The 22,237-nt window shown below is 39.5% G+C and overlaps 1 protein-coding gene across 1 annotated transcript in view; it reads left to right on the top strand.

Moving 5' to 3' along the window:
* The first annotated feature begins 5,330 nt into the window (after positions 1–5,330).
* The window catches only part of ITPRID1 (ITPR interacting domain containing 1), a 122,055-nt gene continuing 105,148 nt past the window's right edge, over positions 5,331–22,237 (top strand). The window contains exons 1-4 of the mRNA XM_007945336.2: positions 5,331–5,517; positions 7,002–7,047; positions 7,517–7,560; positions 19,895–19,946. Of these exons, the coding sequence (XP_007943527.1) occupies positions 5,340–5,517; positions 7,002–7,047; positions 7,517–7,560; positions 19,895–19,946 (320 nt within the window). The 5' untranslated portion in view covers positions 5,331–5,339. The remainder of the gene's footprint in view (positions 5,518–7,001; positions 7,048–7,516; positions 7,561–19,894; positions 19,947–22,237) is intronic.

Below are 22,237 nucleotides of genomic sequence, written 5' to 3'. Positions count from 1 at the left end.
ATTACATATATATAATACCTAAGGCATTTGACTGCTAACCAGAAGGCTGGTGGTTCAAACCCACTAGCCACTCCTTGGAAGGAAGACTGGGCAATCTATATATTAAAATACCAAACTCACTGCCATTGAGTAGATCCTGACTCATATCAACCCCTCCTTGGGTTTCTGAGGTAGTATCTCTACAGAAGTATTATATAAATATATATATATATATAACCCACTGCCATGGAGTCAACTCTGACTCATAGAGACCCTATAGAACAAAGTAGAACTGCTGTCCCATAGGTTTCCAAGGTTGTAAATCTTTCCGGAAGCAGACTGCCTCATCTTTGTCCTGGGGAGTGGCTGGTGGGTTTGAACCACTGACCTGCCTCATCTTTGTCCTGGGGAGTGGCTGGTGGGTTTGAACCACTGACCTTTTGGTTAGCAGCTGAATGCCATAATCTCTGTACCACCAGAGCTCCTTCAATGTCATATAGCCAGTTGATAGCTACTGGCTCTATGATATGATAAAACACTTTCGTATAAGAGAAGGTATTATCCAGGAAGTTCTGGTTCAAAATGGCAAAAGATGTGGATATTAAGTGTTTAGTCAGAAAATTTTACCTCAGAAGGAAGACTCTATGTATGTGTGTATGTGTGTATGTGTGTGATTTCTCTATTTTCCAATCTACAATGTATCATTCCTTGATACTGTATACCTATTCCAGGCAAGTGTGCAGTAGTTGAACATTCTGACTATTCTTAATGATTCCATAACCAAATTTGCTTTAAGATCCCCAATTCCTTGTTGGTATGCATTCAGACAGTTAACAACTCAACAAATATATATTGAGTGCCTTTTCCATGCAATTATGATATGGGAGCTAAAATCTGTCTTGAGATCCCAGAGTGGTTAGACAGAAGTGTTAACACAGACTTAAAAAAAAAAAAATGAAAATAGTTTAATAGTGCTGTACATCAAACTACAGGATTGTAGAGAAACTGTTAAAAAGCACTCCCATTGACCACAGGACTCATTCAGAGGTTGTAGCCAGGGGTAGAGAGCTACAGCCTGTAACTGTGGCCATGGAATTAAGTCCACAGCAGAAGGAATGTCCAGACTCTGATTTGAGCCTGTAACTAGTCTCAGACAAGTCTACGTTTTATGTGCTCACTAGGTCACAGAAAGAACTCTGATGGTGCAGTGGTTAAAGCACTCATCTGCTAACAAAAAGCCTAGAGGTTCAAGCCCATCAGCTGCTCCACAGGGGAAAGACAAGGCAGTCTAGTTGCATAAAGATTTACAGATTTGGAATCCCTATGAGGCAATTCTATTGTGTCCTATATAGAGTCGCTATGGTTCAGAATCGACTCGATGGCAGTGGGTTTGGATTTGGTTTTGTATGTCACAGAAATATTCTGTTCTTTTGCTCCTCAAATACATCAACTCTTGAATTATCCAAAGTAAGTGATTTCAAGTTCACACAGGTTTTCCACAAACTAAGAGTGTCAAATTTATCTTAAAAGTGAATTTATATATATATATATATATATATATATATATATATATATATATAAATTCTCTACGTTGCTATGTGCCCTTGTCTTTGCAAGTGAAAAGAGAATAATCAATAATCAATGTGATTTTATATATCTATCACATTGATTATTGATTATTCTCTTTTTACTTGCAAAGACAAGGGCACATGGCAACGTAGAGAAGGAACAAGAAAGAAAAGTGTTCATGGTTTTGTCTTTTTTTTTTATAAATCTGTATAAATCTTTCCTTAAATGTTCTCAACAACCTTATGAAATTGTTATTTGATATCCATTACAGAGATGAGGCCACTACTCGTCAGTCAGTTTGTCATACTGTGGTAGCTTGTGAGTAGTTGTGATGCTGGAAGCTGTGCCACTTCAAATACCAGCAGGGTCACTCATGGTGGCAAATCTGCTGCAGAAGGCCTTTAAAGTTGTAAAGAGTAAAGATGTCACTTTGAAGACTAAGAGGTACCTTACCCAAGCCATAGTATTTTCAATCTCCTCATATGCATGTGAAAGCTCAACAATGAATAACGAAGACCAAAGAAGAATTGATGCCTTTGAATTGTGATATTGATGAAGAATACTGAAAATACCCTGGATTGTCAGCATGAACAAATCTGTCTTGGAACAAGGACAGCCTGAATGCTCCTTATAAGTGGGAATGGCCAGACTGTGTCTCACTTGCTTTGGTCATTGTTGTCAAAAGGGACCAGTTGCAGGAGAAGGATATCATGCTTGGTTAAGTAGAGGGTCAGCAAAAAAGGGGAAGACCCTCAATGAGATGGACTGACACAGTGGCTACAACAAGGGACTCAAGCACAGCAAGGATTGTGAGGATGATGCAGAACCAGGCCATGTTTCATTCTGCTGTACACAGGGTTGCTATTAGTTGGAGCTAACTCAATGGCACCTAACAAATACAACAACAGAGATGAAATAGATTATCAAAGAAGCTTGAAAATTTCCCCAAGGAGTTGACAGAAAGCAGCAGACCTGAGATTAAAATCCAGTTTATTTGACCTGAGAGCACTTGTTCACTTAATCACATAAGAACCAAAAGTGTTGCTAAGCCAAGTGGATATTCCTGTCTCAAATAACCAAGGAATCAAGTAGAATTTTCAAATTATTTACCCTGGACAAAGTACTGTTCTGGGATCTATGGAGAACTCAGAGATAAGTAAAACACAGACCCTATTTACCTAGAATGAACATCTTATTTGAAAGGACAGTTTATTTGCATAACCAAACCCAAAAAGCAAACCCAGTGCCAATTCTGACTCACAGCGACCATAAAGTACGAAGTAGAACTGCCCCATAAGGTTTCCTGGACTGCGAATCTTTGAGGAAGCAGATTGCCACATCTTTCTCCCATGGAGCAATTGGTTGGTTCAAGCCACCAACCTTTTGGTTAGCAGCTGTGACATTTCACTACTGTGCCATCAGGGCTCCATCTTGTTTCCAAAAGGTGTAAAAATTTAAACAAGAGGTGTTAAAAGTAAAACAACCCCAGAGGACAAAAATATAATCATTGTGGTTCCTTTAAGTATCAAAGTATCATGTTCTATGATTTCACTCTGGACTGAAGGTTAAATAGTGAAGCAAATTTGATGTGAAATCCGTGTCATGAAGTCCATTCGAATTTTAAAATCTTGAAACCTTGATAACATTTTGGTACCTTTTCTATTTTTTTCTTTTTCAATATACATTTTTTTTTTCCTTACAAAATTAGTTCTTGGTACATATATAGTTTTGCATCTTCTTTTTTATTATACACTTTATAAGCACTTTCTCACATTAATGGGAGTTAATACACATAGGGATTAATGATGTCGTAGTCATCAGAACTAAAGGAATCTGAAGAGAAAGTGATGGTACTCTCAGGCAATATGAGTCAAGATTCCACTTTGGCCCAAGACAGACTTTTCAAGAATTTGGTTTCACAATGGTTCTAGAGACACAGGTGGTAATTTGAGGAGTTAACTTGCCCTACCTCTGCCCTATCAATTGGTAAGCTCTTTCGGGCTGCCCCCAGATTGATGTCTCTTTCAGAGGGCAGCCTCTGGTGGTTGGGAATTGGGGCCAAGTGAATGTCCACAAAGGAAGATCATTCAAGCATTGGATAATCTGTTTTTCTGAAGCAGACTTGTTTACTAACTGGAAAGCCATTCACTAAAATGAACAAAAGACTTTTTCTATACAAACCAGATCCTGACCCTTGCCTTTAGCAAGGGTTCCCACTTTCTTTGGCAGGCTTCTTCCTGCTTGTGGCCAAACATAATCCTTACTGGTTGTACAAAGCTGTGGCTAGGGTCAAATATGCCATTATAGAATGAATGTAGGGACATGAGAATAAAGCAGCACTTTTATTTAAAAACTTAATGATTCTTGCAATGTTATATTTAAAAAAAAAAAAAAATTGCCGTCAGTTGATTCCAGTTCATGGTGACTCCGTGTGAGTCAGAGTAGAACTGTGCTCCATAGGGTTTTCAGTGGTTGACTTCTCAAAAGTAGATCACCAGGTTTTTCTTCTGAGACACTTCTAGATGGACTCAAATCTTCAATCACTCTGTTAGCAGCCAAGTTTGTTGACCATTTGCATCACTCAGGAACTCTATAGGTTAGATGTTGTTGTTGTTGTTATTTGCCATCGAGTCGGCCCCGACTCATAGCGACCCCTTCTTGAGTTTCCGAGGCAGTATCACTACGGAAGTAGGAATGCCCAACCTTCCTTCCGAGGAGTGCCTGGTGGATTTGAACCGCCAGCCTTCTGGTTAGCAGTCAAGTGCCTTAGGCACTATGCCACCAGAGCTCCTATAAGTTAGATAATACCACTTAATAGTCGTGGGAACGTACTTAGAGTGCCTGGGTTTGAATCCCGGCTGGTGGTGTGCTTCAGGCACGTACCTTAACCCTCTGCTCTTTTATTTAGTATAAAATGGTGACAAATGTATCAATTCCTTTATTGACAATTATATAATGGATGCATTGAATTCAGCCCAGGGTCAAGAACTTATGTTAACAGTTCTTAAATTTCAGGGTAATATATTCCCAATTTTGAAATAAAAGAATTCACAGAAATTATGTAATTTGCCCATGTCCACACAATAAGTTACATAGATGGTACTCAGCCAGGTCTATCCAATTCCAGAGATATAATTTCCCCCAACGTTTTTGTTCTCTAAAAGTGATCTTAAAGACATACTGTTAAATAAATGTAAGCGATATTTATTATACCAGTCAATGTGTTTACACTTCCTTCTTGGCCTGGGTGTGTCTTCAGTCTTTGCTCGCTATCCTCACCTCAGATCACCAAATTAAACCTCTTCCACCAACATAGTGGAGCAGCCTCAGAGCATGGATGTGGGCTGGTGACAGTGAAGCTAAGTTAGTCCTTGGTGTCCAGCTGTCTCTCCACTCCAAAAATAAAAACCAGACCAGTTGTTGTCACGTTGATTCTGACTCTTGGCAATCCCATGTGCTACAGAATAGAACTGTTCCATAGGGTTTTCTCGGCTGTAATCTTTATGAAAGTAGATTACTAGGCCTTTCTTCTACAGTGCTGTTCATTGGGTTCCAACTGCCAACATTTTGTAGCCAAGAACAACTTGTTTATACCACCTAGGGCCTTGTCTTTCCACTCAGGGGTGCCATTCTTTGGTATGGAGACAGGTGGGTAAGCTTAGTCTGCATAAGGTTGTGAAGCTGGATTCACTCTTTTGATTATGTGGGTTCTTGCCACACCCTCTTGCTGAGCCAAGTCCTGAAAGCCAAGCTCATTGTGTGTGATTTGTTTATGTATATTTTTTAGCTTGATGGATTATCCCATTATGATGGCAGACAGGACACGTGGTTCTGACAATCCTCAAGGAGGCCAGGAAAAGAGCAAGAGAGAGATCCTGAAGTCCACCAAGACGGCATGGACCCCCCTGGATCAACAGCTGCCTCCTGGCTTGGAAGAGGACAGCCAGGGTTGCACCAGTCCCACACTGGGTGAGAAGGGCCTCAGAACTATTTGAAGGGTTAGAGAGGGCATGAAGGCTTTTGGCTGGTGGCAGATGATTTGTGGACAAGGACTTGGATTTGATGGGGGGATTTTCAGTATCCCTGGCATGATGCCAGACTCTTCCATGAAATAGGCACATCTGACTTGCAACACAGATAACTCAGACTCAGATAAACCAATGAAAGAATGGACTCTATTTTCTTCCCATTCTAATCTTCCCTCATCTTGAATTCCCCAGGACCCTGAATCCATTTGAAGTTCACACCAGATGCATGGAACTTCTCCCAGGACATCAAACATTTACTTGAAAATATTTTATTTCTTGAGTCTTGCATGAGGTTTTCCTAATTATTTTAATCACTTAAAGAGTAATAATGAGAAAATGTTTCTCTCTACCCACCTAATGACATAACTGATGGTTTTACCTCCCTGCTCACCCTTCAACTCATTCTACTTCTTCACCCTACTTCAATTGGAAAATAAGAGCCTCCCACATCCACGAGAGTCCACAGGTGGTACAAGTGGTTAAGCATTGGGTTGCTAACTGAAAGTTTGGCAGTTCTAACCCACTCAGTGGTGCCTTAGCAGAAAAGCCTGGTGATTTGCTTCCAAAGGGTCATAGCCATGAAAACCCTCTGGAGTTTTCTCCACATGTTTCTGCACACGTGGAGTTGCCATGAGTCTGAATCCGTTGATAGCAACAGATATAACTCATATCCACGTGGCCTTTTCAATTAACCTGGCACCTTGGGAGGTGTTAACTCAACTGCTTTACTGTTTGGTAGGATAAAGTCAAAGAAAATCAGTCCAAAGTAACCCTTAGCAACCAGATTAGAAACAAATATTTAACAGGAAACCTGGCCTTTCTCCTGTCCTTTTTACTGGTTGACTGTGTGTTGAGGCAATGGTAAAGATCCACCTTAAAAAACTAGTGCTTTTTTAACACAGGGTGCCTTTGGCAATCCGGGGACTCTAGTGCAATTTGTCCCTGGAATGAATGCAAATTTGGTTTCTAACCTGGCAGAGAACTCTTTGCAAATAAACATCGTTGGCTGCCTGCCTTAGGTAAATGTCGTGATTCAATAAGGAGAGGCTCCGTGGTGATTTATATCCAACAAGAAAAAGACAAAAGTCTCCTATGCTTTTTCACCCTTCATATTCACACCAGGTAATTAAAAAATTACTCTAACATCTCCTGCTCTTCCGTGATTTATTTGTCTTCCCTTTCACATTGTCTTTCAAAAAAAAAAAAAAAAAAGTTACAGTCTTTTGGCAAGTTTACACTTCATTCTCAGGAAAGACTGATTATGGAAAAGAGGAAGTTTTGCCTTGGGAAAAAACATGAATATGCTTATAGAAACATGGGACTACAAATGTGGGAAATAGAACTGTTGAATGGTGGCAGAATGATGGGTTTGAGCTGGTTGTACGCTTGCTGACTGGTCTGTTTCTTTCTCGTTTGTACAACAAGATTCCAAACAAGAAAGTATTCAGCAGTGGCTGGACTCTGGATTCTTGTAAGTGTCTTTTTGTGCCCTTATTGTGAAATGATTTGGTCCTCTAGTGTTTGAATTCATGCTAGTGAGGTCCCTCACCTGCTTCCTACCTGGGCTCACTCTCCTGAAAGGTCCTTAGGAGAAATGGGTGTTTCTCTCTGTGTCCCCATCCCCAGTCTCAGCTCTGGTTGCTCTGATGCAAAGATATATGAAAACAAGGTGAGCAACCCTGCAGAGGAAAAGTGAGGCATATAGAGCTTTTTCTTTTAATTGGGTGCTTGAATGATTACCCTACTATTGCAAAAGCTGCATGTCAGTTTAAAAGTACAAAAATGAATGTTATTTCAGTCCCTGCCTACTTAATGGTTTCCAAAAGTCCTTTCTCAATAAAGCCTAACTGCATTTGCTTTTGTCTGTTTAATTAAAGAGAAATTTGTTATGATTTATCAACACACATTGTTTAACTCTCAATGATTTTGTTTCTTTGTAGTGTCTCTATAAATGGAAACTTTCAGCAAGGCATCCACCACACTGGTAAGACAAGAAAACCCAGAAGCAGTTACGCTTTGCAGAGCTGAGTAGGAGATGCATTAAAATGTCTGTATGAATAAATCTTCTTAAAATGAGCACAGTTAAAGGCTGCTAGAAATGGAAGAGATCTCAAAATCCATTCAGCTCAGTCCCTTCATTGAATATATGAGATGGAAACCCAGAAAGGACAATTTACTCAGGGGCAGATAAGGCTCCGAGAAAACAGGCTCTTGCCAAATCAGCAGTATGGAATTGGACAGAATTCCAGTCTCAGACTGGCAGGACACTCACTGGATTCTATGAGAGTCATTTGCAAGGATAAAATTAATTGTCTAATTTTTCAATTGTCTAATTTTTCCTCATACCATATTGTTATTTTATATCTCAATATAGCTTCTTCTCTTTCGCCTCAAAGTCTCACTCATCTCTTCCCTTTCTAATGATGCATTTGTTCTCAGTGAGAACAAATGACTGAATTCTAAAGCAAACAATACAAGTATTTCTGAGATAGAAGATGTATCACACTTGTTTCACTTAAATATGATAAAAGCACAATAAGAGAAAGAGAAATCTAATTATAAGTCTCACAGTTTTCATCTTTATTAAATGGGATAATGTTTTTCAACAGATTCTAAGACCTTTCAATTATAAGATGCAATCATATATGAAGTATCATTTAGACAGAATTAAAAAAAAACTGACTTAAAAATGAAAGACAACACATCCTGATTCACAGACATTAAAATGTCTATGAAAAAGTGTCTTAAAATTGTTAAAATACCATAAATAAATGTGTGAACAAAATTAATGAGAATTAAAATTCTAATTATTCCAGGGAAAATTACTAGTCTAGTATTGACTTCTTTGCTGCTTTTAATTATTTTACATTCTCTACTGCTATGTTAATTTAAGATTAACAACTGGCTACAAACCAGTTTAAATTTAGGATTTTTTACTTTATGTTCTGTTTTAAACTAGGTGTGCCATTGAAATTTCCTCTATCACCTACATTCTTTATTTTTTTAACACCAAAGTTCTACAATGTCAAAATCACTAAAGATTTTTGCTAACAAATTGAAGTCCCTCTGATAATAATATGTCAAAGTCAAAGGCAAGAACTTCAGAAATAAAGCCAGCATTTCACATGCCCCTGATGTTTCATCTTGCCTGGGTCAGGATGTAAGGCCAGGCAATGGTTACAGTGTTATCAGTAACCATGTGCAAAGCTGACTCCCCTGAAATTAAAGACAAATTATGGCCTTTTTTCTCTGAGTCAAGTCAATGAACTATAAAGGCACTGACATGAGGTAAGGACTGGAAGGAAAAAAAAGATTATCAACAAGGTTCTGAGATGAGAAATGTACAGTTTCATTTTGCCAGCTTCTTTATCTTCAGCAAGGTTGTTAATAATAATGGAATGGCTTCTTACAGGCTTAATTGAGCCTTTGCTTTTACAAGGCCTTTCCTCATCTATCATATTTTGAATTTGGTAACCTGTGTAGTACCGAGGCTTGTTCTCAATTTTGTTTTGCAGATCCAAAGAATGTAAGGCATAGTGTGGTCAAGTGCTGTGATTTGTGGTTACAGTTGGTTGGAGACAGGAGGAAAACCTGAGGCCCAGACATTCTGTCAGCCTCCCTCTGTGCTGAGATGGACACACACCAAGTGTCAGGAAGCCGAGCACCATACTGGGAAGTATGGAAGCTAGGGCACTACCAGAAACCTCTGACTTAATGGTCATTGTAAGAGTGGTAGTGAGAAAAAAACTGTGTGTAAATAAATAAATTAAAAAAAAAAAAAAAAAAAAAAAAAACCTCTAAGGAAGAGAAAGAAGTCACTGATGGGGGAAAAAAATTCTGTCCAATTCCATAAAATTGTGATATGATATAATTGTTTCCTAGGACTGGCATAAAAAATTGCTACCAACTTGGTGGCTTAAAACAACAAAATTTTATTCCTTAAAGTTCCAGAGGCTAGAAATCTGAAATTAAGATATTGGCAGGACTGTGCTCTCTTTGAAGGCTGGAGGGAAGAATCCTTCCCTGTCTCTTCCAGTTTCTGGTGGTTGTTGTCAATCCTTGGAGTTCCTTGGCTTGTACTGCATCACTCCAATCTCTACTTCTGTCTTCACATGCCCTCTTCTCCCTGTGTGAATCCGGGCATTCTCCCTTCTTTTAAGGACAACAGTCATTGGATTTTTGGTCCACCCCAATCTAGTATGACTTCATCTTAACTAACTACATCTGCACAGACCCTATTTGCAAATAAGGTCACATTCTGATGTTCTGAATGGACAAGAATTCTGAGTAAACCTATTGAACACAGTACAAGTGGAATTCATTTTAAGGTCAATTTTCTTCATTGACCCTATCATTAAACTCCTCAGAATGATTACTAACTGCACAGGCAAACAAGTTTGATTCTAGGTTTGAGCTCAACCAGAATCCACAAACCTTCCTATAATCACAAACACAACAGAACATTCAGAGCCTCGCTAGGGTCAAACATGGTACTAAAGCGACCAAGGGAATGGGACTGTGAGGGTCTCTCTTCCAAAGCTGCTGACTCATTCTTAATCCCAGATACCATCAGGATGCTATGTATAGGAAAGCCTGGAGAAAAGAGCCGATTTGTGGCACTGTTTCCCCATACCAGAGAACAAATTAAACACCAGTGCTCTCTAACTATGAGAGTGCCTTGTCATCATACTCCAAAGATACACATATAATGATTGCATGTTCCAACATGTAGGTTTATAGAACATACACTTGTTTAAAAAAACATACAACCATAATTGCTGGTGAGAAAACTAGAACTAATTCTTGCAGTTAACTAATTACATCTAATCTTTGTCTAATTACATCGTTATCAAATTACATCTAACTACGGCAAAGAGATAGTTTTTGTCAAAGATATGCTTGTTATCACTGATTGCTTGATAGTTGGTTAATCATTTGTCCTTTTTTATTTTTAGATATTTCTTCTCCAAACCCCTGACAGGTCCCAAAAGCTTAAAATTATATCTTTTCATAATTTATTAAATAGGAAAAATTTACAGATCAAATTATACATGTTGTGGTCTATATTGTAAGCAAAAGTTAAAGTGAATTCAATTAAGCATGATAAATGTTCCCTTAAAGCTTGTTGGATAAAGGCATTCAGAACAAGCAACTGTGCTAGATGGAAAGAGGAAGAAAATAAGGCTTCTGCTTCCAAGAATGTCACTGTGACTTTCTAGGACATTTGTTATCTGAATATAACTTACACCGCTTCTTCTATAATGCCTTCTAGTCATATTCTTTCTCATTTCAATCCCAGTTCATTATCTTTCATCATCCAACTCTTCCTGTTTCAAAATCTTTCCCATTCTGTTATCTTCTCAATTTTCTTTTGAGGTCTGACCTGTGTCCCATCTGTTCTATAGGCCCTTCCTGACTTCTCCAGCACAGAGAGACTCAGTCTCCCTTTTGAACACCAGTTGTTGTTGTTGTTGTTGTTATGTGCCGTCGAGTCGACCCCCGACTCATAGCGACCCCTCCTTGGGTTTCCGAGGCAGGCTTCCATGGAGTGGCTGGTGGGTTTGAACCAGCAACCTTCTGGTTAGCAGTAGTAGCACCTATTAAAGGAGCTCTGGTAGTACAGTGGGTAAGTGCTTGGTTGCTAACCGAAAAGTTGGAGGTTCTAACCCACCAGCCACTTCATGAAGAAGTCTGCTTCTGTAAAGAATTATGCTCTTGGAAACACTATGGGGGCAGTTACTCTGTCTACAGGATCACTAAGAGTCAGAACCAACTTGACAGCAGTGGGTTGGGTTTGGTTTCGAACATCTATTAGGTCCCTGGCTGGTGCAAATGGTTTGTGCTCATCTAAAAGGAACTCTAGTGGTGCAGTGGTTAAAGCAATTGGCTGCTAACCAAAAGGTCGGTGGTTTCATCTCACCAGCTACTCCATGGAAGAAAGATGAGGAAATCTGCTTCCATAAAGATTTGCAGCCTTAGAAACCTGACGGAAGTCTCTATGAGTCAGAAATGACTTCATGGCAGTGAGTTTGGTTTTGGTTTTTGGACTAATCAAAAGGTTAGTAGTTCAAACCCTATCAAGTTGCCATGGAAGAAATACCTGGTGATTTGTTGTAAAGATTACAGCCAAGAAAACCTCTGGAGCACAAGCCTATTCTGTAACACATGGGTTTCTCCATGAGTCAGAAACAAGTAGAAGGCAAGGGGTTTTGTTGTTGATGTTGTTGTTAACCACCAGCATGTGTTCTACCCATGTGACCCTTGGTTTGTGCTGCCTTATATTATTATGGATATGATCTGTCTCACTAACAAAATTGCAAACTCCACTGGGGCAGAAACCATGTGTAAATCATCTGATTTCACGAAAGCTGGTCAATATAAAGATCTCAGTAAAACTGGTTCATAATAAAAGAGGATGCAGTCAGATTGGGAAATCATCACAGGACTTGAGATGGGCAATAAAAAAATGTAACTTTGAACAAATAGAGCAGAAAGCTAGAAAATCTCATTTGGCAAGAGCAATCGGAGCTTGAACAAAGGCACAGAAATGAGAAGAATCTAAATGTGGACAGGAAAGCATATGAAAGGTGTCAGAACAGAAAAGTAGTTTCATACTAGGGAGCAAGGTGGAAATTTTTTGTTGTTAAATTGAGTGTGGCCAGATTATAAATGATCTTAAAATCTAACAAGGAGGAATTACACTTGATGCCATGGGACAAGGATGGCCAGGACGTGGCATCTTGTGTCAGAATATATCAAATGGATAAGTAGTTAAAACCATGGTATGAGTTGAGTAGAATTTCGATGTTGTATCTTTGTTCTCCTGGAAAGAAGGTCATGAATAGTTAGTGACAACTTCCATAGGTGTAGCACTGGGAAATTGAAGGAAGGGCATTACACATTTACCATGTCTATGTAAGGTTTTTGAGAAGAGGAATGACAGATTCCTCTGTCTAAATTGGTAGTAGGAAAAGAGTGCACATGTTGGCTTGAAGTAACAAGGGCTTGGGCCAGGGGTGAAGCACTAGAATGGAAAAGAGCCAACAGTATCTGGAAAATGAACAGCTACCTGGGTGATGAAGAGCAAAGCATTACAGTTGACTTTAAGATTTTGAGCCTAGATGTCATGGAGAATGTAGGAGACTCTATTTTGTAAGGAAATGTGCTCATAATTTGCCAACTGAGACAAAAAAGCCCCGCTAATTACATCTACTAAGTGTCTTGGTCATGTAGGAGTTAAATATACAGAAAGCTATAAAATGCTATTATTTTAGAGCCCTGTGAAAATGTAATTTGATTAGTCTATTGGACGATATTCCAAAGAACCAAATGTCTTCCATGAATCAGTCAGAAATGCTTAGGAAAACCAAAATAAAAAATGCTTTCTAAGCCAATAAAGGTGCTAATTAGTGCCTTCTGCACATCTAGCTACATCTTCTCCAGTAATACATTTTGCAGGGTTAAGTGTGGTGTCTGTTGCTTCAGATGGCAGAAGTCCACCTAACAGTAGGGAGGGTGGCTGGAGACTCAAGTATATAAAAGGGAATCAGAGCTGGCATTTTAACCTAAGGAATAGGATATATTGAGAAGAGTAGGGGAAATTTTTTTTTCACTTGAGTTCTCCTCCAAACCAATCATTAGGCAATTTGGGGATAGTAGAGCCTTAGTAGGGCCTTAGGAACCCTGGTGGCACAGTGGCTAAAGCACCTGGTTGCTAAACAAAAAGTTGGCAGTTCAAATCCACCAGCCACTCCATGGGAGAAAGATGCAGCAGTCTGCTTCCATAAAGATTTGTGTATAGCCTTAGAACTCCTATGGGGCAGTTCTACTCTGTTCTGTAGGGTTGCTATGAGCAGGAAATAACTCAAAGGCAATGGGTTTGGTTTTGGGTTTAAGGCCTTCAAAGGAGTCCCTGTGTGCTGCAAATGGTTAAGTACTAGACTATTTACAGAAAGCTTGGCAGTTCAAACCCAGCCAGAGGTGCCTTGGCAGAAAGGCCTGTCAATCTGCTTCTAAAAGGTCCCAGTCTTAAAAACCCTATGAAGTGCGGTTTTACACTGACACAGATGGGGTTGCCAAGAGTCAGAATTGACTTGATGGCAACTGATTTGTTTGTTTATAGGGCCTCAGATGGAGTGCCTGATTGGTACAAATGACTAACACACCCAGCTGCTAACTGAAAAGTTGGGGGTTCAAATCTACCCAGAGTTGTTTCAGAGGAAAGGCCTGACAATCCACTTCTGAAATCAGCCATTGAAAACACCATGGAGCACAGTTCCACTCTCACACACATGGGTTCTCCATGAGTCTTAGTTGACTCTATGACTACTGGTTAAAGGCTTTAGAAAAACAACAAATTTGCCACCTTTTCTCTGGGGCAGCCTCAAGACTAATGCCTGAAGAAGGTTGGGGAAATTCGAGGTAACAGAAGTAGTCTTTTTGTCCCATGATGACATTCTCCAGTCTTGAAATTCTTGCTAAGTTAGCATACTCAAACACTTCCTATAGCCAGACAGGTAACCTACTAATGAGTGCAGCAGGTAGGATAAAGACTGTGAGAACTGGAGAGTAATAGCCTCTGACAGATTGTAGCCCTAAAGAGAACTGGGTGGTGCTATAGGATCTCCCAGGTTGTAAAGAAGTCTAGGAATCTCAATGTTTGCAAGAAGTATCACTCTGTGGGCTACCAGCATGTACTCTCAGTTCAAGTTCATTATTGAAACAGGCAAAGGAAAGCAACCACCAGATCTTAGCAAACTGGCTTTAGGGAGTTGATCTTAAAAATCAACAAAATAGGAAAAAAAAAAAAAAAATCCAGTAGGCAAATGATAATTTCATACTGCCCTATGAGATGGCCTCAACCTGACAACAATGGGTTGGGTCTGGATTTTATGCAAAAACCTCAACTGTCCAGGTCCAAATGCTGGAAAGGTGTATCACTGCTTCTGCAGCATCAAGTAAACACTTGAGCTGATTTCAATCACGGTGACATAAACTATGTTCCACAGCGTTTTCATGGCTGGACCTTTCAAGGCAGATCACCAGGCCTTCTTCGAAGACACCTCTGGATGAGTTCAAAATGCCAATCTTTCAAGCAATAGTTGAGTGCTTAACTATTTGCAGCTCTCACTGGCTCCCAAACACCCATGAATGCTGTGAAGGTACCACCAGGTCTGCCAAGATCTTGTGAGCCAGGGAATGCAGAATGGAAATCAAGCAGCAAAAACACATTAATTTTTATTAATTTTATAAATCAGATTTATCAGTGAGTCAACTCACAAAATCTAGGTTTGGCAGGAGAGAGGCCTATATGTCTGAATGTACCTGATGTGGATAGACATTAGTGTCATTTTATATAAGATCAAGAAGGAAAAATAAAGGCGTCTAGTAAAAGAGGTAAAAACTATATGCCAACGAGGGTGGGATTCTGGAGGCCCAAATACTGTCAAGTTGGCCCCAACTCATGACAACCCAGTGCATGTCAGAGTGCAGCTGTGTTCCATAGCGTTTTCAACAGCTGGCTTTTTGGAAGTACATTGCCAGACCTTTCTTTAGAAGCCTTTTGGATGGACTTGAACTGCCAAGCTTTTGGTAGTAGCTGAGTGCGTTACTTTTTTGCACCACCCACAAACTTCAAGATTCTGTAGATGGGATCTAAATTGTCAGTGATAGGGGGCCTCAGAGGAAGATGCATGGAGAAATGTAAGAAAGCCCTTTTCTTCAGCTAGTGCTAAAACTGTATAAAGCTTTCTTGTGTGTTATCAGACCAGAACACCCTCCACTGTGACCTAGCCTGCCCCCTTTGCACAATCTTTGGAAAACATATTATCCTTGTTGTTGTTGTTATGTGCCATCGAGTCAGCTCTGACTCATAGCGACCCCTCCTTGGGTTTCCGAGGCAGTATCACTACGGAAGTAGGATTGCCCAACCTTCCTTCCGAGGAGTGGCTGGTGGGTTTGAACCACCAGCCTTCTGGTTAGCAGTCAAGTGCCTTAGCCACTATGCTACCAGAGCTCCCAATTTATCCTTAGGGACTTCTTTTCCTCTGAAAGGCTACCTTTGGTTTCCCGGTAACCAGATTGCTCCTGAATAACACCTTCAGGTGTCATTCATGGAATATGGACACTGGAATCCCACGATGATGCCGTGGGTGAAGGGCTGCAGATTTTTCTGGATGGCTAGATTTTCTGCAGGGCTAGGATTTTTGAAAACTCAGCAAGGCTGCACTAACTCTTCTCATCAATATCTAAAACTGATCTTTCTTCTCTGACAGTTTGAGCAATTCACTGTGACCACAATGTGGGGCTCTTGACTCAGATTGTATACATTCATTCACACTCAAAGCAATAACAGACAACCAGAAGAAACTGAAGCAAGGGGCAACAGTGGCGGTACTGGCAGAGTAAGCAACTAAATGTGCTGGAAACTTAGGAGAGGAGAGGCACTCAGAAACTCCCCAGAATTCTCCAGAACTCACCAGGTTAGCTAAACCAGGCATAAATAGAGCCTTCCTTTGTGTAGTATGCAAAGCAATAGAAGGAAGCAGTGGTGATGAAAATCGAAAAAAAAAATGCTTAAAATTATAAATATTTATTTTACCTTCCATCTTGGGTAGCTTATTATTTATTTCATCATGACTAAGTCATTACAACATGATAGCCAAAGATTATACTGTGCTTGCTTCAATAACACGATTAATAAGGTGGCAAATAGGTTTTCTGTCATGTGCCAACTTCAATCAATTGACAGTAGCTTCTTGAGCTTGAGAGGCTCTGAGACAGCACAGAATTCAGTGAGCAAGATGCTACAATGGATTAGCAGTGCTGCCTAGATGAAAGACTTATGTATTGAATAAATTGATAGATATTTTTTGAACCCTACCTCCTACAGAGGCCTCATGGGGTGAAAGAAAAACTAAACAAGAGACTACTTCATCTAGAACAGCTCCCTTTTCATATTATTAGAATTTTGCAGAAGACTTCATATGGTTGTGAGAGTCTCCAACTAAACCCAGAGTTTTAATGCCCTGGAATTAAGGGGCAGAGAAGACTATAGTTCTGATTCTAAGTTCATTGCTGAGTTGGTGCATAAGTTGAAATCAAATCTTTTCACTTATGTGAATATTTGTCACCAGATGTTGCATAGAAAATTTAAGAAATGTTACACTGTATCATGATAATGATTATTTACCTTAAATTCTATCTTTGGCAGTGGTTCCCTGGAATGTTTTATTAGGTGTTAGCATTTATTTTCTTTAAGTTATTAACTTCTAAAGCCAAGTTGTTGTTGTTGTTGTTGTTGTTATGTGCCATCAAGTCAGACATGACTCATAGCGACCCCTCCTTGTGTTTCCGAGGCAGTATCACTACAGAAGTAGATTGTCCAATCTTCCTTCCAAGGAGTGTCTAGTGGGTTTGAACCACCAGCCTTCTGGTTAGCAGTCAAGTGCCTTAGGCACTACGCTACCAAAGTCAAGATATATACCCCTAAATTACTCTGTTTAACCAAAAACCCACTGCTGAGTTTATTCTAAACAGAGGACAGAAAATAAGCTTCATCTTACTGATAATTCTAAAAATAAGCTTCATCTTACTGATAATTCTAATCAGTTGTTAGTGGCATTCCTGATGATTCTGAGAGCCTATCTATACCCTATCGGAAAGTGAAGCAATTGATTAATGATGTCTGCCATGAGAGCCGGATGAAGAGTAGTAGCACAGAAGCCATACTTAACCTTACTCTGTATTTAAACCTTTAAAATATATTTATATTTTTCAGCTTATTTAACTCTTTCGGTGACAGAGTTCCATTTGCTTTGTAGAACAGAAATTTCTTGAATCTCTTATACACTATTACTGTAAGGAATAGTTGTATATTTGAGGCTTAGTTAAAAATCCACTGTTCACTCATACCTTAATAATATATCTCCAGTTTTTATCTTTCAAGACCATTATCCTTTCTTCCATTTAGTAGGATCACTGGATCTTTTAAAAATCTGCTGAAAACTATGGGTATTCTTATTTATGACTCCAACATTTGGCATTCAGAGAGAAGTTCAGAGATATCTTGAAGTCTATACATAGAGCCCAATCCTGACAAGAACTCTGACTCCAGACTAGAGTCCTTTATAATTGTCAGCCTTCTTTCATCCTGTTTCAATCACTTCAGGTTTGTTTTGCTGATTTTTTCCCCAAAATCTTTATTATTTTTCTTATGGTGAAAAATTACATGTTCTCATAGAAGTATGAGAGGGCAATACTTCTTGGTTTTATACAAGTCACACATTTGAACCTAGGAGAGCCATAACTGTGAGGAAATGCATGAGAAGACAGTAAACATTCTGAGAAACTTGCCCACATTCTGAACTTTTCCCTCTTCAGGTGTGTGCTGCAATGTTTTGTCCTGACACAGCGTCTGAATACTGCAACTGCACTGCATGAGCCTCTCTGACATACAATATTTATCTCCTCTAATTTGTCCTTAAGGAGTGGTTAAGCGCTCAGTTGTTAATTGAGAAGTTGGTGGTTTGCACCTACCAGGCACTCTGTGGGAGAAAGATGAGGCAGTCTGCTTCTTTAAAGATTACAGCCTTGGAAACCCTGTGGGGCAATTCTACACTGCTCCTTAGGGTTGCTGTGATTTGGAATCAACTTGACAGTAATAGGTTTGGTTTTGATTTGATTTCAATCTGTCCTTAGCACCACTACCAGTCAAGTGGGTCTTCAACGTCACCTTTATCACATTTACTTGTTTCCTCAAAAATCTTTTATGGTTTTCCGTTTTCTTACATGCAAGTATAAACTCCTCTTTATGACTTTCAAACAAGCTTTCAGACATTCTGTTTGGCATTGTGGTGTTGGAAAAAGAACCAAAGAAATAACAACAAATGTTACAGATCATGGGAAATTTATTTAATCTCTGTGAGCCTCTGTTTTTCCCTCTGTTAAATGGGATTAGTAATAATTACTTCATGGATTTGTTATATGAATTAAGAGAGACTGTGCATGTAACATGCTTATCACAGGGCCTCTCACAAACCAAAACCAAATCTACTACCATTAAGATGTTTCTGATTCATAGTGACCCTGTAGGACATAGTAGGCTCACTGAGGCCATGAATCTATAGGGAAGTAGACTACTTCATCTTTTTCTCACTTAGCAACTGGTGAGTTTGAGCCACCCACTATTTTGTTAGTAGCCAAATGCCTTAACCACTACACCACCAGAGCTCCTTGCCTCTCACAAACTAAGCGCTAAATAAATAGTAACTACTCTAGCTATATAGGAGCTTTGGTGGTGCTGTGGTTAGGGCATTGGGCTGCTAACCAAAAGGGCAGTAGTTCAACCCACTAGCCACTCTGTGGGAGAAAGATGAAGCAGTCTGCTTCTGTAAAGGTTTACAGCCTTGGAAACCCTGTAGAGGTCACTATGAGTTGAAATAAACTAGATGACTTTTTTGGTTTTTGGGGTAGTCTGAGTATATGACACACTGATTGTGCAGTGGTTGGAGTGCTTGGCTGCCCACTAGCAACTTCTGTAAAGATTTACAACCTTGGACGCTCTATAGGACAGTTCTACTCTGTCCTACAGGGTCACTATGAATTGGAGTGGACTCTATGGCAGTGGGTTTGGTTTGTTTGGGTTACTCTGGCTATAATTAATAAAGGTAATAATAAATTCCTGGATCTGCTACTTTTAATTTTGGGATTATGGGCTTATTTCCTAACTCCTATGAGTCTTAATTTCCTTATCTGAAAAATGAAGATAGTTCCAAAATTATAAGGCTGTTGTAAGGATTATATATGAATTGTTTGAAGAAGCTCCATAAATGATGAGTCCTTCATGTATCCCTTATGTCTGTCCTGACCTTATACCCCAACTTTATGTATCATGCTAGGCTGTATCAAATGCCCTATAATATAATTAGACTAGCCCTATCATTGTGCTTTGCACTTGATATAGACATCTTACTTTCTCTTCTTTGAAAGTATTATTTGTTTTCTATCCATCAAATTCTACCCCTTTTTAAAACTCCAAGATAAATACCACTTCCTTCATGAAACCTTTGCTGACTACTTCATTAGTCACTAACTTCCCACTTTGCTGAACAAGTCCCACATTTCTTCAAATGTTTATCACACAATCTAGCCATTAATTACATTTTGTCTTATTCACTACAAAAGAGATGTCTTGTGTCTGATGCCTATACTCCCTTAGATATGGAAATCAATCCCATGTAGGTTCATTTGGGGGTAAAAGAAATCTTCCACAAGGCAAAGGAAAATTAACTACCCTCTCCCTCTTTTTGTTGTTACAGTTTCTTTGCATGAACAAGGAATAGTTCAGATGACTGTGAAAGACTACATGAGGTACGTGACAGAATCTCTATTATTTCACACCAGCATTTTACAGCCACATCTTTGATAAATGAAATAGAAGTGAGGAAGTTTGTTAATAATATCATGGATCTTGGGATCTTGTGAAAGGTCACTCATTTAACCATGGTGTCTAGAATGTCTTCACTAGCCTTAAGAGAAATAGAAGTTCTTCAAATGTTAGAAAGGAGTGAGCAAATTAAATCAACAAATGCTGACTTGGAGGGAAATGTAATTAGAACATATACACAAATGACATTTTACTATAATTCAACTGTTCTTAAGGATCTGTTCATAAATAGTGGCATTCATAAGTTCATATTTCCAATGTCATCATGACATTTGCTGGATACATAGATTTTCTAATGTTAGGTAGAAAGCAGTGAGGGTATATTAATGGGAGGATAGAATATGTCTCAAACTATAGTCCCCAGAACAGCAGCAGAAGCATCACCTAAAAAAGTGATTGAAATGCCAATTCCCAGGCTCCACCCCATAGACACTGGATCAGAAAATCTGGAGGTAGGGTTGAGAAGTCTGTATTCTTCCAAGGCCTTCAGGTAATTCTGATGTACACTCTAATTTAAGAAACACTGGAATAGATGATGAGCTCTTTGAGATTGGGAACAATGTTTCCTATATTTCAGTCATCCTTGCATTTTCAGGGCCCAGCACCCAAATCTGTTGCCCTCAAGTTGATTCTGACTCATAGCAACCCTATGGGACAGAGAACAGCCCCATAGTCTCCAAGGCTATGATCTTTACAAAAGCAGATTGCTACATCTTTCTCCTGTGGAGCAGCTGGTGGGTTTAGAACCTTGACCTCTAAGTTAGCATCTGAAAGCTTTAACCACTGCACCGTCAGGGCTCCTTACAGTCCAGCACAGTGCCTAGCAAATAATAAGTATGGAAATATTTTTAGATGAATTGAATTGAATTAAACTACCTAGTCTCATGAGAAGGAGTTCTGGTGGTGCTGTGGTTAAACATTGTGCTGCTAACCAGTTGGTCAGCATTTCGAACCCACCAGCCACTCCATGGGAGAAAGATGAGACAGTCTGCTTCTGTAACAATTTAAAGCCTTGGAAACCCTTTGGGGAATTCTACTCTGTCTATAGGGTCACTATGATTCAGAATTGACTAGATGACAGTGGGTTGGATTGGGTTTTGTTAAGTCTGGCTAAGGCACTTGACTGCTCACCAGATGGCTGGTGGTTCAAACCCATCAGCCACTCCTCGGAAGGAAGGTTGGGCAATCCTACTTCCATAGTGATACTGCCTCGGAAACCCAAGGAGGGGTCGCTATGAGTCAGGGCTGACTCGACGGCACATAACAACAACAACAACAACATAAACAGATAAGACAAAACAACACAAAGAATAAACAGAAACATCTTTTGATCATTCCAGCCAAAGGAAGACAAAAATGGAGGGTTGCTGTTTATCTGGTTAAATTATATGATATAATCAGCAAATCTGTATAACTCTGTAGTGAAGTGTACTATGCAGAGATTGCAATGAGAGGGAAGACAGTTCACAAAATGCTGAAATCAGAGTTCTTTCTTAACACTTTCAGAAATGGCAGGTGGTTCTTGATTGGTCTGGATGTAATTGTCTCCATGTTACATTTTTCCTTATCCAGCTTCATTGTATGATGACAGTGGTTGTAAGCCCTGTCCCTCGCTACACAATAGAGTCACCTGGGGAGCATTCAAGAAATGCAGATGTCTTAGGCCCCCTCCCAGAGACTCTGCTTCTGTAGGTTTGGAATGAGGTCTGAGCCGTAGCAGCCCAGGAGATTCAGATGTGCAGCAGGGCTGAGAACCAGTCTCTTCACTGTGTGGAACTGGAGTGTTGGATGTATGAGATTTCATTTGGAATTTTGAGTTGTTCTCCTTTGCATTTTTGAAAGCCATACTTTAAAAGAGAATTGTGAGGAGTTATGCTTATCGATCCAACAATGAGAAATGTAAAAGTCTGACTGGTCCATCTCATTGCTATTCAAGAGTTACTTGATCATTTTACCAAAGCAGTCAACTTGGGATTCTAGAGGCTTAAGCAAAGGAGGAAGCGGGACATGAACTCTTCTATGACTTGTAGAAGATAAAGAAATTGGACAATTGGATGGAAAAGCGCCCTTTTCCACCTTATCTTTTCTACCAATACAGTTTGCCAAATGCCTTATATTTCCCAATCAAACGCAACAGCTCTATTGTAGTTATGATTGGCCCCTTGAACTTGATATTAACTTGTCAGGTCATTGTGCTTCATGAATCTTTCTTTTT

This window comes from Orycteropus afer, unplaced genomic scaffold, assembly GCF_000298275.1.
Source record: "Orycteropus afer afer isolate SDZICR_OR568_19922 unplaced genomic scaffold, OryAfe1.0 scaffold00008, whole genome shotgun sequence".
Taxonomy (NCBI): Eukaryota; Metazoa; Chordata; class Mammalia; order Tubulidentata; family Orycteropodidae; genus Orycteropus; species Orycteropus afer.
Note: the sequence above shows the minus strand (reverse complement) of the source record. Positions and strands in the feature narration are given on the sequence as shown.